Source organism: Drosophila pseudoobscura, chromosome X (assembly GCF_009870125.1).
Source record: "Drosophila pseudoobscura strain MV-25-SWS-2005 chromosome X, UCI_Dpse_MV25, whole genome shotgun sequence".
Lineage (NCBI taxonomy): Eukaryota > Metazoa > Arthropoda > Insecta > Diptera > Drosophilidae > Drosophila > Drosophila pseudoobscura.
In genome coordinates, this window is record NC_046683.1 from 10,555,585 (window position 1) to 10,571,031 (window position 15,447).

A 15,447-nucleotide genomic window follows, 5' to 3' on the forward strand; every position below is an offset into this window, starting at 1 on the left:
AGTGAGTTAAGTTATTGTGTTTCATCAATCTATTAAACTTAATTTTCAATGTTATATAGAAATCCAATAAAAACAAGAGTTTAAATTAAGCCAGTCAAGTAGAAAATTGATTCATTAATCGGATAAAATTATGTGGGCAGAACTCAGAGATCTATATAGCTGGGAATTTTCGACGGAAGAAAGAATAACCAGGAATTAGTCGTCATAACCGGTTGACAACAATGATTACCGGCAACACTAATTTTCATACCCTAGGGAAGAGGATATTATAGAGTTGAGAAAATGTTTGTCATCCCAAGCTCAGTAGGTATGAGGATCGAGGTAAATATATACAAAATGCTAATAAATAATGAATATGTCTAAAACGTATCAGTTTGAGAAAAGGTCTTTATAAATTACGTTTTATCTTCATATCAAATTAACGAAATAGGGTATAAAAGTGCCTATACACGCAACCTGTCTTCAAATACCAGCAACATTGCGACTGTTTTTTTGGTTGACCTTTTTTGTTTAAACCTTGCTGCAGTCAAAATACAATAAATGGGAGTACTAAAAACTAGCCAATCTTGTAGAAAATGTTTTCATTAATGGCCTGAAATTATACGGGAAAAGCTAAAGGTTTTAGTTAGGCAGCATTATTCAACGGTATAAAAAAATTGAGCAATTGGAATAATTTTAGCCGTTTTTTCTATATAAAATCAAATTATTGACTCAAAATGCGCCTCACCAATGTCCTATTCAAGAAGGTGAAGAGCAAGTAAGTATGTTTACCTGAGAGACAGGGATAATTGGGTAATTTGTTGTCTGGTGTGTTGTGTTCCCGTAGACGCATCATGGTCGTGCTGGAGAGCGTGGTCAGCGGGCATCAGTACAATGCGTTCCGCGAACGCCTGGCCGAGAAGATCGAGGTGATACGCTTCGATCCGTACAGTGAGTATATATATATGGACAGCTGAAATAGAAATTTTTTCTCATCCGACTTATCTCCGCAGTTCAACAGGATAGCCTCTACCGCGAGCGCAAGAGAATCCGCAGCGCCTGAACATGTAGAATAAATAAATGTTACACCACACAAACACACGCAAATGTTGCATCCCTTGGATTATTTATTTGTTCTTTTAATTAATGTTCTTGTTAATTTTCATGCTGTTGGCGCTGCCCTAGGACTCGACACATAACATTAAAGACACTGCGGGCTAACAAAAATTACAAATGGTGAACAGAACAGGGAATATCTTAGATTACTAGGACTAGACTCTCGCTTTGGGTTCGTTTATTTTGAGGGGGGAAGAATTCCCGAGCCTATACTTTTTTGAAGGGCTTCTCAACCATAAGGATTCCGCGCTCCCAGAGGGCTTCGACAAACTCCAAGCGGTCTTCATCGTTTCCCATCGGGGGTAGATCTTTGATCTTTGTATAATCGGGATAGGCATGAATTAGCGTCTCAATAACAGTACCATGGAACGGTTCCAGCTCAAAGAAGTTTGGCTCATATTTACAATACTCCAAACCATTGTCCGTGTAGTAGTAGCAGCGCAGGACACCCTCGTCGACCGTCAGGCGTACGATATTGGCACGCAGCAGACGCACTGCAGTCCCCTCTGCGAGTTCGTAATCAAGTGAGCAATGGCCAGTCTTATCGGCGGTAGCCTGTGCACCGTATACAGTGCGTTTCAACTCCTGGGGCGCAATGGTGGGTGGCAGGGCCTCGTGCTGGAATTTTATGGCCAATTGGTCCAAGGCCCGATCGATCTGACCCTCGGTGGGCATCAGACGCTGTGCTAGATTCTGGATATGCTGTATCAACTTTTGGCGATGCACGCCGTTCCATTCGGCGTTGGCCACGCCAAGGTTCTGAAAGATGTCCAGCGGAAGCCCCTTGCGCAGCTTCAAGGTCTGCTCGACACTCTCCTTAACAACCAGGGGCATGAGCTTCTCCATCAGATTGGCGTACGATTGCTGCTGGTAGGCGCTGAGGGTAATGTGCAGCGAATGGGAGTCCTTCTCAGTGATGGCCTGGTGGATCCAGCCGCGTGGGAAGTATAAGAGATCGCCGGGCATCAGTACTATATCCATTATGGGATCGCCCAATTCGGTCTGGCTGAGGTTGCCCGACGATTCACGGGGCAGTTCTTTGGTGGGGGCGTAGATGCGCCAGCGCTTCTTGCCCTCCACCTGGAGAACAAAGGCTTCAATATCATCGTAATGCGGTGCGAATCCCTGGCTCTCGGGGGGCGTCAGGTAGACATTGGCCCCCACCAGGCAATGGAAAAACTCCTGCAGCTTGACGCACAACTGCCTCAGCTGGACAAGGTAGCTGGAGGGATTCAGGATACGGATGCTGCAGCCGCGTTGATAGTGGGCCCAAACGCTAGGGGGCAAGGCACGACCGTCAGGGTTCAAGGTCTTCCGCACGCCGTCCTCATAGCTTGTTACATCGATGTTGGTGGTATACTCCACGTGGTTCTGGATCAGCATTTTGTCGATCATCTTGAACGATATTAGATTGGAGAATCCACCTGAGGTCGTTGTTATCACTCTAAATGGACTCTTTTCCCAGTGGTCACGCAAAAAAGTGGCCATAGTCATCGGAGCAATGAGCTGAGCCAGGGTCCGCTTTCCCACTTCAATGCTGTTTTCCTTGTGCACTTCATGGCATGGCTCCAGGCGGTTTACGGCCTGACCAGCGCCAGCCTCTGCTCCTACATCACCTCCGGGTTGAACAGATTTAATTACACCGATTTTAATTCTGCAAAACATGCTGTCCCCTGGTTCCATCTCGATCGACTGTGGGGACAGCAACGCGCGGTTTGGCGACGCCACCTCCACCTTGACTGGAACCGTATTCTTCTTGCTGGCAGCCGATGTCGACTGGCCGACTGGAGTGGATGAAGTACGCTTGGCGCCGATGGGCTTGCTGCCCTCCGCCTCATCGTTGCGACGGTTCAGTGACTCACGAGTATTAGCCGGAGTTTCTGGCGAGGATTGAGACGAGTGGCTGTTCAGCGTGTATTCCTCGCCACTCTCGGACGAATCATACAATTCACCACTGCTGTCGGTGCTGTCGTCCTCCTCGTCTTTCTGGCCGACTGGAGTGGATGAAGTACGCTTGGCGCCGATGGGCTTGCTGCCCTCCGCCTCATCGTTGCGACGCTTCAGTGACTCACGTGTATTAGCCGGAGTTTCTGGCGAGGATTGAGACGAGTGGCTGTTCAGCGTGTATTCCTCGCCACTCTCGGACGAATCATACAATTCACCATTGCTGTCGGTGCTGTCGTCCTCCTCGTCTTTCTGGCCGACTGGAGTGAATGAAGTACGCTTGGCGCCGATGGGCTTGCTGCCCTCCGCCTCATCGTTGCGACGCTTCAGTGACTCACGAGTATTAGCCGGAGTTTCTGGCGAGGATTGAGACGAGTGGTTGTTCAGCGTGTATTCCTCGCCACTCTCGGAGGAATCATACAACTCACCTCTGCTGTCGGTGCTGCCGTCCTCCTCGTCTTCGCCGCTGCTGCTGCTGCTGCTGCCGTTGTCGCCGTCGCTATAGCTACCGCTCCTTTTTAGCGGACCCTTCAGCTTTCCCCCATTTTTGGAGGCCAAGTTCCTGTTGTTATTTTTGGCGGCACCATTTTTGTCGAAATTCTTTGTTCCTTTTTGTACATAATTTTTTGAGGTTGCGGAGCCGCGATAGGCGGCAAAGACCGAAACCTTTTTATTCTTGTCGAACATCTTTAAACTGTTATAATCTACAATCAGTCGATTGTCAAATACCAGTTACATCAAATCGCTTGTTCCACAAAAATAGAAGACTTAATTTTCACCGCAAAATTATATTTTAACCTCTGGCTGGTTTTGGCAAGCTTTCGTTTCTTCGGAATTTTTTTTAAAAAGAGGCGGTATATTTCGGTATATTTCTGAGGGTCACAGTCACACTCCTGTAACGAAAAAATGAGTCGTCATTTTGAATGGGCTGTAAAAAAGGGTATGGACAGCAGGCAAAAACAGCCAAGGCAAGTTGCTAGTTCCTAAGAACCTCACCTCGCGTGTGAAGACAATATACCTAGAAGACAAGGTATATAAGGCAAAGGGGGGAGTTTTACCTTGCGCGCGTTGCACTTTCAGTTCCGTTTTGGCTGTTGTCCATACCCTCTTTCTCATCCCATTCATGTAGCACGTGTGTAGTAGCCGTGTAGAGCTGCCAAGTAACAAACTGAGCAAAATGTAAACATTATAGAAATTCAGAAATTCCAATTTTTTTGAACCGATCGGGTGGGGTGCTGCGCGTCGTTGCAAAGTAAATAAAACTAAATAAGTGTATAGAGCGCAGCCTGCAGCCTTTAATCTTGTGTAATTCAGACGTGTGTAATTACTAGACAAAGCGATAAGCGGCGGTGCAGAAATTGAATAAATAAAAGGGACCGTGTGTGTGACAATCACTTGGCACAATCCAGTCGTCAGCGTCAGGACAGTCTGACAGGGGGTCAGGCAGGGACAGAAGCGTGTAAATAGGCAGGGCTGTTAATCGCGTGAGAGCGGGACGAGAGAGGACGAAATCAGGTGTTTACAACTCTCTCTCTTTCTCACTCAGTATATATTTGTGTGGTTGGGTGTTCCTGTGCCCGCCTGTGTGTGCATGTGTGTGCGTGTGCGTGAATAATAATATCAAACAATTCATGCAATAAATTATAATAGTTTACAGATAAATAACATCAATTGTTTATTTTTTTATATATAAATTTTTGTATGGTTGTTGTTGTGCCTTGGGACACACAGCGGAGAAAACGAAAATTTCAAATTCAAACAATTTGGTTTTTAACAATTTGAAACCAAAATGGCCCCGGCACTAAGCAAACTGGCCAACAATCGGAGCGCCATTGTTGGTGTGGCAGGCATGACGGCAGCCGTGTGGATAATTGCCTACGCCAAGATGTCCAACAAAAAGAGGTGAGTCCCCCCGCTGAACCGTACGATCCATACCCATCCTCCCCACAACCAACCTAATCAAAATATCATCAGTACAATAATAATCTCTTCGGCGTGTACGATCTCCTCGTACGGCTCGCATTAATACTTATACTATTATATTTTTTTTTGATCAGCCAGCCCAAAACATTGAGGAAGGTCTCGGTCGGGATCTTTCAAAAATTCGGCTTGACATTGAATTTGATTTACGGTACGCGAGTATTTACGCTAAGCCTGCACTCTGCTCTGCCTCCAGCCTCCCCAGTAGTCCGGAGCTGAGACTCGAGTTTTTTTTTGCAATCTTTGCGGTTCTCTGGCGCTCTCTCTCTCTCTGCTTGTGTGTGGATCGTACGATGGCCGGTAGTGGGTCGTCTGTGTGGAACTTAAAACTGGTTTAGTGACTACCTTGTGGCCATATTTGATGCATTTTATCTTCATCCATTTGCCTTTTCGATTTTCCTACCCACTAGCCTCAAGGACACCTAGCCATGAGCAGCTGTTCCATTCCGTTCCGGCTGATCTTGTTCCCTCCCAAGATCTCAATGCAAGAGGAAGGGGTTCTGTGCCCCAGTTTAGGCTTTCACTCTGCCTGCCTGTTTTTTTTTTTTTTTTTTTCAAGTGCCGCTCTGCTGCACTTCTTGCATGGCCTTCCTTTCTGATCCCACTCTCCACTCCTCTAAGTACATATCTCTAGAGAGCAAGAGAGAGATTAAAAGTTATCTCCATAACATGGGGATCCGCAGTTTAAAGCTTTCTCTTCAATCATTCGCTCTGAATTGCTAAAATTGATACTGATCCCCACTCAACCACAATGTATCTCTTAATCTCTATAAGAAAGGGCTCTTCACTGCTTCCTCATTTGAAGCTTTCACTCCACTGTCCCCACTTACTGCCCCCAAGTACCAGTCTGAACAGCCTGCATATGGAAAAACGATTTAAACAAGTGCTGCATCGATGGCCGGCACAAGAGATCACTGTGCAAAGTCTCCCCCACTCTACAGTCCCACTTTTTACAGTCCAATTTTTGATATGCAGACGACGGCCACGTTTCGGGGTTCTCGTTTCAATGGACTTGGGGTTTCGGGGGCGCTAATCTTATCTGCTGGCCAGACGACTAGACGAGTCCATATTAACCAATGCTTTAGCTATCGCTAGTGGTGCGCCTGTACATGATTAGACTGATTGCCTGTTACCACCCCCATTGCGGGGATCGGTGGGCTCCATGCGATACGGAAAAACCAGCATTATTCGATCTATTTCTGGTCTAATTTAATTGAATTCCAAATGCTGGTTCTATTTGCATGACCAAAGCAATTAATTAGAGACTGAGAGAGAGGGAGAGATTGTGGATTGTGTGTGTGTGTGTGTTTGTGGGATTTGTGGGGAATGCGGACCACTCGATAATTGTCTCGATAATGGTCTCGATAGCAGCCAGCAATCGACTTGTTGTTTGCTCTTTCCACACTTTCTGTGCACTTTGGAAAGCAATAAAAAACATTTAATGGTCTGGCCGCCGTTGCCCGCTGCCGCCCGTTGTGGAATGGCCGGTAAATTTATGCGACATGTTGCATATATTCGCGCCCTACGCCTGATCTGTTGTGGCATATCAGTTCTGCTGATGCCATTAGTGTGATGATGCGTGTGAGTGAGAAGCTGGAAGACTCAAATGACACAGCAGGGTGTGCATCGGGTATAGACGAAAGTCTACTCCTACCCGCGCGCACACTCGAAATGCAAATGCAAATCTAGACGACCCCGAGCCGCAAGTCCAACAACTTTGACTTCCAGCAGCAGCAGCCCCTGCAATGCAATTACACACGTAGCCAGCCATTGTGCTGCTGTATGAGTGGTATGGAGTGGGGGTGAAAGCGTATTTGGAGTTGGCCAACAATTGCATCATCCATATGGACACATGGAGGACAGGTGCCACAAGTGTCACAATTTAATGGCATCCCGAGTATCAAACATAAACATTACGAGACACGAGTGCGGCGCGAGTACCCGGTAGCACCTTAATGACTGGAGATAGAGAGAGAAAGAGATGCTTCCTGAAACCTACCAAGGGGCCGGGGCCGGTACTGGGACCGGGACCGGTCTCCACTTATAGAAATGAGACATTGTACGATTCTGGTTTCGTTTTGTGTAGGTTTTTTTTGTTTTGCGGGTTCCCTTTTGCTATTCCAACGCCGAGTATTTGACCGACCCGCAGACAGACATACAGACAGACCGGCCAGAATAAATGCTAATTTGTGTTGTAGTTGTAGCGTCCGCGTCGTCATATTCCACAGGTAGACACACGGACAAGAGAGCGCACTTCTCTTCTCACTTCTTCAGGTGTGCGAGTGCGAGTGCTTGTGTGTGTGTGGGTTTGGGTAACTGTTGCGTAACATTGGCAAAAGACGTTTACGTTTATTTCGGGCCACAGCCTGAACGGTAAACGGCGAACGGTAAAATAGTTTTTGCTTGTTGCTTATTTTTCTTCATTGCCATTAATAACTGTTTGCCTGATCATATTTGAGTTCTATTACGCCTCAATTAGTGCCCAAACATTGGGCACCGGCGTTCGGGGGTTAACACTGCTCTTTGTGTGGCCTGGTCTGGTCTGGGGCCCTGGTCCTCTCTCGTTCTCCTCTGTTTGGCTGCCTTTCGCTCCCTGTTGGCAACAGTTGGTCGTCGCCCCGTCTCTCTCTATGTAATGTAAATCTTATTCTGATGCTGTAAATTTCCACATCCAATGTCGCAGTTTGTGTTTCGTGTAATTGCGAGCCAAACTAATTTTGCGCGTGAAATTAAGTCCCAATTGGAATGCTGATTTACGGGGGATGCATTTACAAAGCCGCCAGACGGAAAAGCCAACGGACAGACACCCGCAGTAGCCAACCGGATTGCAGTAACTTCTGGAAGATCGATAGATCGATCGAAGAAAGTGGTCTCTCTTAGATATGTACATACGTTCGTGCACACATATGCGTGTATGAACCATAACGGGAATGGGTTTGTTTTCTTGGCACATGTTCATCGGAAGGGAGCGGGCGAGAGAGAGAGAGAGAGAGATGCAAACAGGAATGGGTGTATGTATGTATGGCTTGCACATACATCTGTATTCGTTTGCAAAATGTTTATCAGTACGATAAGAGAGAGCGAAACGGGCGATCAGATACGCAAGGGGCTAGGCTAGGCCAAAAAGAAGTGAAACATTTGAACTTTGCTCCCCTCCTCGCGAAATCAGGTCGGCCCCTGAGTCAGCAGGCCCGCAAACTGTGTTGCTCCTCTTCCTCTCTCTGCTGTGTTCATCTCGTGTTTGGGTTCAATGTGCCGCCAGCCAATCGATCGCCGGTGGGCGATAAGCAGTAGCGAGAAGACAGTTTCGATCCACCGAAAGATAGAGATGGGAGGTGGGAGAGATGGCAGATGAGAGGTGCTGTTGTGTTGGGTGATTAAGAGCACGAGGGAAAGATGGAGACTCACCGGGCTCGGACTCGCGATCGAGCGACCTATGGACCCAAACACATGTTGCACGAGCGGACGCGCGTCCGCGCAGGCGGGGAAACAAAACGAGTTTAATACACGGATTTCCAAATAAGGAAACGCGGAACGATAAATACAGACAATACAAGAGCATTACGAATAAATTAGAGAGCCGCCGCTGCCGGCCCATGGCGTTTGGAATTCAAGAAATGCCCAAGTCATCGCGACTCATCATCTTTTGTGCGACGGCTGCGCGCGACACCTAGAGCATAGAGAGGCATGATAACACGAGCTTTGTACTTTGACTTGCCCCAGCCCCGGCCCCGGCCCCAGTCCCAGAGCCCCGAAGCTGCAATCCCCGATCCGCAGCAGATAACGATGTCTGCTGCACTCCCACCTGTCTGACCTTTGGCCACTCATCACTCATCCCCTACATTTCACTCTTCCCATATTCACATGCCAACTTGAACCGCCTTTGTCCTTTGCAGAAAATCCAGCTATGAGGACAAGATTCAGTACACAATTGCCGAAAAGAAGGATAAGAAGGCGAACAAGGCCCATGTCAATTCAGTATTCTTCAAACAGCTGCGAAAGCTGCTCCGTAAGTGACTCAAATGATGCCCATGACGGCCATGACCCTGGCGTGCATGCTAATGCTCTGCATCTTTGTTATTTTCCAGCCATACTCATTCCTGGATTCTGGAGCGTGGAGACGGGACTGCTGTTCCTGGTGGCCGCCGCACTGATTGGCCGTTCGGTGAGCGATATCTGGATGATCCAGAACGCGACGGTTGTGGAGAGCACCATCATACATATGAATAAAACCAAATTCAAGGCGGCACTGCTCAAATATCTAACAGCCCTGCCAGCGGTAAGGCATCACAGTTCTGTCTAGAACTTTGGGAAGTTCCTAATTGCCGATCCCCCCCTCCAATTGCAGATCTCTGTGGTAACCAATGTCCTAAAGTGGAGCCTGGGCGAGCTGAAGCTCCGCTTTCGCACAAATCTGACGCATCATCTGTACAATCAATACCTAAAGTGAGTTAAGGATTGGATCTGGAAATCTGTACAGACATTTTTATCTGATTTCTCCTCTTCTCCAGCGGCTACACGTACTACAAAATGTCGAATCTGGACAATAGAATAGCAAACGCCGACCAGCTGCTGACCACGGACATTGACAAGTTCTGTGAAAGCGCGACGGATCTGTACTCGAACATTAGCAAGCCCGTGCTGGATATTTTCATCTACGTGTACCGCCTGACGGTGAACCTGGGCGGCAAGACGCCGTCGATACTGATGCTGTATCTGCTGATCGCTGGCGTGTTTCTAACACGTCTGCGCCGTCCCACCGGACGCCTGACGGTCGAGGAGCAGAAGCTAGAGGGAGAGTTCCGGTATGTGAACAGCAGGCTGATCACCAACTCGGAGGAGGTGGCCTTCTATCAGGGCAATGTGCGCGAGAAGCTCACCCTGCTGGCCAGCTACTCCAAGCTGCGTGCGCACCTGAGCAAATTCCTCGAATTCCGCGTCAGCATGGGCATCATCGACAACATCATTGGCAAATGTAAGTCCACACACACACACACAAGCAGTATACTGCTAAGCGACTAACCACTCTATCTCTTTGCAGACTTTGCCTCCATCGTTGGCTTCTACGCGGTATCCATACCCTTCTTCACCGACAATCATCCCCTGCTTTCTGGGGAGCAGAGCGGGCAGCGTCTGCAGGCGTACTACACCTACGGCCGGATGCTGGTTAAGCTGGCGGAGGCTATTGGTCGTCTGGTGTTGGCCGGACGGGAAATGTCACGCCTTGCGGGCTTCACCGCCCGCATGACCGAACTGATCAAGGTGCTGGGTGATCTCAACAAGGGCACCTATGAGCGAACCATGGTCAATGGCAACAACATCAACCTCACCCAGAACGCCAGCGGATCTGCGGCGAATAGCTTCGGGCCAAATAAGGGGATCATGTGCTTCGAGGACAACATCATCCGGTTCGAGCAGGTGCCTCTGGTCACGCCCAATGGCGATGTGCTGCTCAATGAGCTGACATTTGAGGTCAAGTAAGTGGCTGCACTGGTACAGGCCCTTTTGGCCTCTAGTTCATGGCAAATCATTATCTGTTCTGTATTCTCTCGCAGATCTGGCACCAATGTTCTGGTTTGCGGACCCAATGGCTGCGGCAAGTCCTCGCTGTTCCGCATCCTTGGCGAGCTGTGGCCCACGTGGGGCGGCAAGGTGACAAAGCCATCAAGGGGCAAGCTCTTCTACATACCTCAGAGGCCCTACATGACGTTGGGCACATTGCGCGATCAGGTACGCGATTACAATGGCTTACAATGGCAAAAGCCAAAAGGGGGGAGGTTGACACTCGTTCACACACTGTTCTCTATTACCTGTAGATCATCTATCCGCACACGCGCGAGGATATGCGACGAGTGGGTCAGTCGGACGAGGATCTCATGCACTATTTGGACACTGTTCAGCTGACGTATCTGGAGCAGCGGGAGAATGGGCTGGATGCCATCGAGGACTGGATCGATGTGCTGTCGGGCGGTGAGAAGCAGCGCGTGGCCATGGCCCGACTCTTCTACCATCGGCCGCAGTTTGCCATTCTCGATGAGTGCACCAGCGCCGTGTCCGTGGATGTTGAGGGCAAGATGTACAGCTATTGCCGGGAGGTGGGCATCACGCTCTTCACTGTCTCGCATCGTAAATCGCTTTGGGTCCATCACGACTACTATCTGCAGTTCGATGGACGGGGCAGCTACGAGTTTGAGGCGATCGACCAGGACAAGGAGCATTTTGGTTCCTAATGAGCTAATCTTCCACATTCATCCCGCTTCCGTTTTTTCAATGCCCAATGATCGAGAGCAGGCAGCAGTGTGCGATTCTCCAAAACCCACGTGCAATTCCCGCTCCATTTTAGGCTGTAACTTTTTTTGGTGCTGGCAAATCCTTGCTCCTACTCCGCCTCCACCTCTTGGCTCTGTGTCTACCTCTACCTTTACCATTTCTTGCTTCGTTTTGTGATGTGTGTGATTTTTATTTGTTTGTTTTGTTTACTCGCTTATTCTATTCCATAGCTTAATTCTGGGCTTAGTCGGCTTTTAGTTGTATTTTCGAGAACAGAGTTTTGGTGATTAGAGATTTAAGCGTAAAGTAATAAACCCCCCTACCCCAAAAGATGACGATCGCGAGAGTCCATATAGCAAAACACATTTTAGTAAATTTATACAACTAATATACACAATACAAATCCATATATATATATATATATATATATATATATATAGTACAAACTATATATCGATTTCGCACACAAATACAAATGTCCAGTCCCCCTAGTAATTTGTAAATTACACATTCGATTATCCCATTGTATCCTTTTGCTTTTATGCTTTTGTATTTATCGGTATAAATTGGAGTTGTTTTTTTTTTTTTTAAATTAATCTTTTTGCAAAGAACACACGGGCTGTGCGTGTCAGTGCGAAAAAATGCAGTGAAGTGTATATAAATATATAAAATAATAAAAAAATACGAGTGTAAATTAGATTGCTTACTTAGGGCGACACTCGACACTAAGCTAAGATGTCCAATATCGAATGTACGGAGCGGAAGGATCAATTCTTTCGCTTGGGCTTTTTGCTTTCCATCAGACTCATGATGGTCTTGCGCATGTCCTCGGTTTCCTTGAGCTCCGTCTCCAGATGCTCGATCTGCTCCTTCTTCTCCTGCAGCTGCGTTTCCAGCACGGAGACCAGATCCTCACACTTTTTGCGACCCTCGCGCTGCTCCTCGAGGCTCTTGTGCGTTTTGGCGAGCTCACGATCGCGCTCCTCAATGCTGCGCACCTTCTCCTTGATGTCCTGCTCATAGGCCAACACGGATTTCTTCAGTTTATCGATGCGTGAAATCTACAAAACAAATGATGCGATTTCCATACTGGTTATTTGGAATGGTGCTGCTCGGTCTTACGCTGTCCTTGCTGAGGGCCTCCAATTTAAGGAGCTCGTCGCTTTTTGAGCTCAGATTTGTTTTCAGATCTTCGCAATCCTTTCGGAGGCTGGCCACCTCCGATTTCTTAACGGCCAGGCGGCGCTCGCTGGCCTTCAAATGATCCTCGTTCTCGGATAGTTGCTTCAGCAAGTTGCTCATGTTGCTCTTCAGCTTGTGAGTCTGCTGTTTGAGATCCTTGCACTGCGTTTGCAGTCTAAAATAAGAGGGTAAACAAATCATAAGATCCTAATAGTCCTAAGTCCTAATTGGTGATTGCCACTTACCGCTCCTGGCTGATGAGCAGCTCAAAGTTCTTGGTCTGAAACTGTTCCAGTTCAGCGTTCTGGACATTGGCCAGCTGTGTACTGCCAATCAATTGGTTGTTGGCCTGCTCCAGTCGCTGTTGCAATTTCAGCATGCTACTGTTGAGGCTGTCTATGCGATGGTTGTACAGCTCGATCACCTGAGAGACGGGCGCCGACTGCAGTTCATTGCGCCTGACAATGCCGCTTATGTTGTCCAACAGTGCCTCGATGCGCTGCGATAGCTCCTTGTTGGTGAAGGTGCGATGGCACTTGAGGATTGTGTTGAGATTATACCACTGCTTGGGTGCTTCACTGCCGCAGCCGGCGGGCGGAGCGACCGACGAGCAACTGAGACGTCCATTGTTGATGCTTGCCACATGCTTTGGAAGAGCCGACGGCAAGCGATAAGCGATATGGATAGACTAGAACATAATGTAATGTGTAGTGATGCTCACCTTGGCCACGGCTGCCTTGGGGAAGCGCTCGAATCGGGCAATCTGTAGAACGGCCTCCACCAGCTTCTCATTGCCGCTGTCCATGCCCCGGGCCAGGGCATACTGCAGTTGGGGCTGCTCCAGTAGGGAGCAGCACTTTTCGAAGTACGCCTTCTTGGCAATGTTGGAAAAATTTATGAGCAGCAGCAGGCAGAAGATCGCCTTCTCTACCTCGGCCTGTCCCAGCGATTGGCCGCTCAGGCATTGTGGTGTCAGGGACAGCGGAGCGGCCAGAATTTTGTCAAAGTACGACTCGGATATTTTCGATAGTACCAACTTTTCAGTCTTGGACTCGCGCAGCAGATCCAGCAGCAGACGTAGAATGGCCACGACTTGAGCGGGCTTCGTTTCGGGCCGCTCGGCACTGGCCACTAAGCTGACTAGATTGGTGGGGTCGCGGGCTATCAGCTGGGCCACAACGGCACCCTTGCCCCGACGCAGCAGAGTTGAGACAAGCTCAATGGCCGCCACGCCGCACAAATCGGAGGCCAGCCATTCGCCGATCAACTCGTACAGACGCGGTGTGATGGCGTCCAGGCTGATGACACTGCTCTGCTCCTCGGAGAGATCTAGAATGTAGCTGATGAGGCGAAAGACCAGATGAAGGCAGATCTGTTGATGCTTTCGCGTATCCTCGTGAGAGTCGTCCATGGCGCAGCTCGAACTGATTTGCTGAAACGTTTAGCGAGCGACAGAGCATGATAATGAAGGACAATGGATCTATGATATTCTTATTGCTTACATCCAAGAGTTTTTCCACATCCTCGCAGTAGTGGCTGTGGGAGAGCATGGCCTGATGGAGGCCCGCATGATCCTTGGAGTCCAACATGTAGTCCACAATGTGCCGCAACTGGGCTACATTCCAGTTCTTGAGACAATCCTCGATACCCGCAAAGCATGTGCGCAGGAAGGTGTGCAGCTCGCGCTGCTCAAACGCGTGCACATCTTCGGAGAGGATGATGAGCATTTTGTAGGCGAGCAGGCCGTAGTTTATGATCCGTTTGCAGAAGCTGGATATGTTCACGCTGCGCAGGAAGAGGAACAGCACCACGAAATTTTTATAGCACAGATTCACCAGTATCGAAAGGGCCAGCAGGGCGTGCGATGTCGGCTGCGCGTCGTCAGTGTCGCCCTCCACATTGTGGACAATGTCTACCAGGTGCTCGAGCAGGACTGGCAGATACGGCTCCTCCCAGGCGATGTGTATGCCATAGGTTAGGTCCTGCAACAGGACCAGCAGACGATATACCCGCTCCTCGCGCTCAGTTTTCTTCAAAAGAAAACTCAACATCGGCACAAAGCAGTACTTCTCGATAATGGCCCCACGCGCCTCTAAATTCCGGCTGCAGTGCTGAACCAGCGCTACGCATGCCCACAGCACCTCGCACTCCCCGTCCAGCGCACTCATCAGCGCGTGCAGATCCATAAAAAACCTAGCCAGCTCCAGATTTCCGGGAGTCGGTGCATAATAGTGCGAATGCACTTTCGTTCCCAGCAGCGCGATGCTGCGGTGCAGATACACTAGCGACTCCTCGGACTTTAGCTGGTTGTAGTTGTCTACTTGGCTGCTGAATTCTCGCATATACCCAATGGCCTCCGCCACTCCTGCGTCCTGGTGGGCCAGCGATGAATGCTGCTGCTGCGGCGACTCGTTGTTATTGTTGTTGATGGTGCTGCTGCCATTATTGTTAATGACAACTGTGGGATTCCTAAGCGAAGACATTTATTTATCTTTCAAAATTTTCCACTTTATCACAACAAAAAAATTAGTTTATTTCGAAAGTGTGTGATTTCGCGCTAGTACTTGTAATACAACCAGTGTGACTGACCCTCAAAATATACCGTAACATACCATCTCATTTACCAAATATACCGTAAATATACTAACGAATTCAAGTTCTATTTTACATATTCCTCGTTTTTGATATTCCGTGGAATATTACTGCTAGATAGAAAATTTTGCCATGCCCACATAATTTTATACGATTTGTGAATAAATTGTGTACTTAACTGGCTTACTCTAAATACTTGCTATTATTGGATCTTGTCTAAAAAAATGTTTTAGCGAAAGAGTTCAAACATGTATCATATTTGTATGGTTGGCAACGCGGTATAGCGCCAAATCTGCCTTTTCAACAAGGTTGGCAGGTCCGTTTTGACATGAGCGCGTATTAATTTGAATTTGAATTTGAAAAATATACTTTTTTCTAACCGCA

At 48.2% G+C, this 15,447-nt stretch overlaps 4 protein-coding genes across 4 annotated transcripts; 2 read left to right on the top strand and 2 right to left on the bottom strand.

The window, feature by feature from the left end:
• Window positions 1–507: 507 nt before the first annotated feature.
• LOC117185209 (39S ribosomal protein L33, mitochondrial) lies at window positions 508–1,086 on the top strand. Its single transcript, XM_033385609.1, has 3 exons — window positions 508–757; window positions 827–930; window positions 993–1,086. Exons 1-3 carry the CDS (start codon window positions 717–719, stop codon window positions 1,040–1,042), a joined length of 195 nt encoding a protein of 64 aa, XP_033241500.1. The 5' UTR covers window positions 508–716; the 3' UTR covers window positions 1,043–1,086.
• A 2-nt stretch (window positions 1,087–1,088) lies between these two features.
• Window positions 1,089–3,921, bottom strand: LOC117185205 (bifunctional lysine-specific demethylase and histidyl-hydroxylase NO66-like). The gene is made up of 2 exons (XM_033385601.1): window positions 3,468–3,921; window positions 1,089–3,395 (listed from the first exon to the last, which is right to left on the bottom strand). The coding sequence occupies exons 1-2, from the start codon at window positions 3,724–3,726 to the stop codon at window positions 1,303–1,305; spliced, it is 2,352 nt and encodes a 783-aa protein (XP_033241492.1). The 5' UTR covers window positions 3,727–3,921; the 3' UTR covers window positions 1,089–1,302.
• Window positions 3,922–4,210: 289 nt separating this feature from the next.
• On the top strand, window positions 4,211–11,892 carry Abcd3 (ATP binding cassette subfamily D member Pmp70). Its single transcript, XM_033385603.1, has 8 exons — window positions 4,211–4,941; window positions 8,916–9,028; window positions 9,108–9,298; window positions 9,368–9,465; window positions 9,531–9,994; window positions 10,061–10,496; window positions 10,575–10,749; window positions 10,836–11,892. The coding sequence occupies exons 1-8, from the start codon at window positions 4,829–4,831 to the stop codon at window positions 11,247–11,249; spliced, it is 2,004 nt and encodes a 667-aa protein (XP_033241494.1). The 5' UTR covers window positions 4,211–4,828; the 3' UTR covers window positions 11,250–11,892.
• On the bottom strand, window positions 11,862–15,079 carry LOC4815283 (uncharacterized). The gene is made up of 5 exons (XM_001354921.4): window positions 13,974–15,079; window positions 13,193–13,903; window positions 12,717–13,117; window positions 12,412–12,646; window positions 11,862–12,350 (listed from the first exon to the last, which is right to left on the bottom strand). The coding sequence occupies exons 1-5, from the start codon at window positions 14,952–14,954 to the stop codon at window positions 12,057–12,059; spliced, it is 2,622 nt and encodes an 873-aa protein (XP_001354957.3). The 5' UTR covers window positions 14,955–15,079; the 3' UTR covers window positions 11,862–12,056.
• Window positions 15,080–15,447: the final 368 nt, after the last annotated feature.

Bases quoted from the DNA above. Each gene is read 5' to 3' on its own strand.
- LOC117185209 (XM_033385609.1), top strand. From the start codon at position 717: ATGCGCCTCACCAATGTCCTATTCAAGAAGGTGAAGAGCAA. The intron at 758-826 runs GTAAGTATGTTT...GTGTTCCCGTAG, and splicing joins TTCAAGAAGGTGAAGAGCAA to ACGCATCATGGTCGTGCTGG. The intron at 931-992 runs GTGAGTATATAT...TTATCTCCGCAG, and splicing joins GATACGCTTCGATCCGTACA to TTCAACAGGATAGCCTCTAC.
- LOC117185205 (XM_033385601.1), bottom strand. From the start codon at position 3,726: ATGTTCGACAAGAATAAAAAGGTTTCGGTCTTTGCCGCCTATCGCGGC. The intron at 3,396-3,467 runs GTGAGTTGTATG...AATCCTCGCCAG, and splicing joins CGGCAGCACCGACAGCAGAG to AAACTCCGGCTAATACTCGT.
- Abcd3 (XM_033385603.1), top strand. From the start codon at position 4,829: ATGGCCCCGGCACTAAGCAAACTGGCCAACAATCGGAGCGCCATTGTT. The intron at 9,029-9,107 runs GTAAGTGACTCA...GTTATTTTCCAG, and splicing joins ACAGCTGCGAAAGCTGCTCC to CCATACTCATTCCTGGATTC. The intron at 9,995-10,060 runs GTAAGTCCACAC...ATCTCTTTGCAG, and splicing joins CGACAACATCATTGGCAAAT to ACTTTGCCTCCATCGTTGGC.
- LOC4815283 (XM_001354921.4), bottom strand. From the start codon at position 14,954: ATGTCTTCGCTTAGGAATCCCACAGTTGTCATTAACAATAATGGCAGC. The intron at 13,118-13,192 runs GTGAGCATCACT...GCTCTTCCAAAG, and splicing joins CCAAGGCAGCCGTGGCCAAG to CATGTGGCAAGCATCAACAA. The intron at 12,351-12,411 runs GTAAGACCGAGC...TTTGTTTTGTAG, and splicing joins AGGCCCTCAGCAAGGACAGC to ATTTCACGCATCGATAAACT.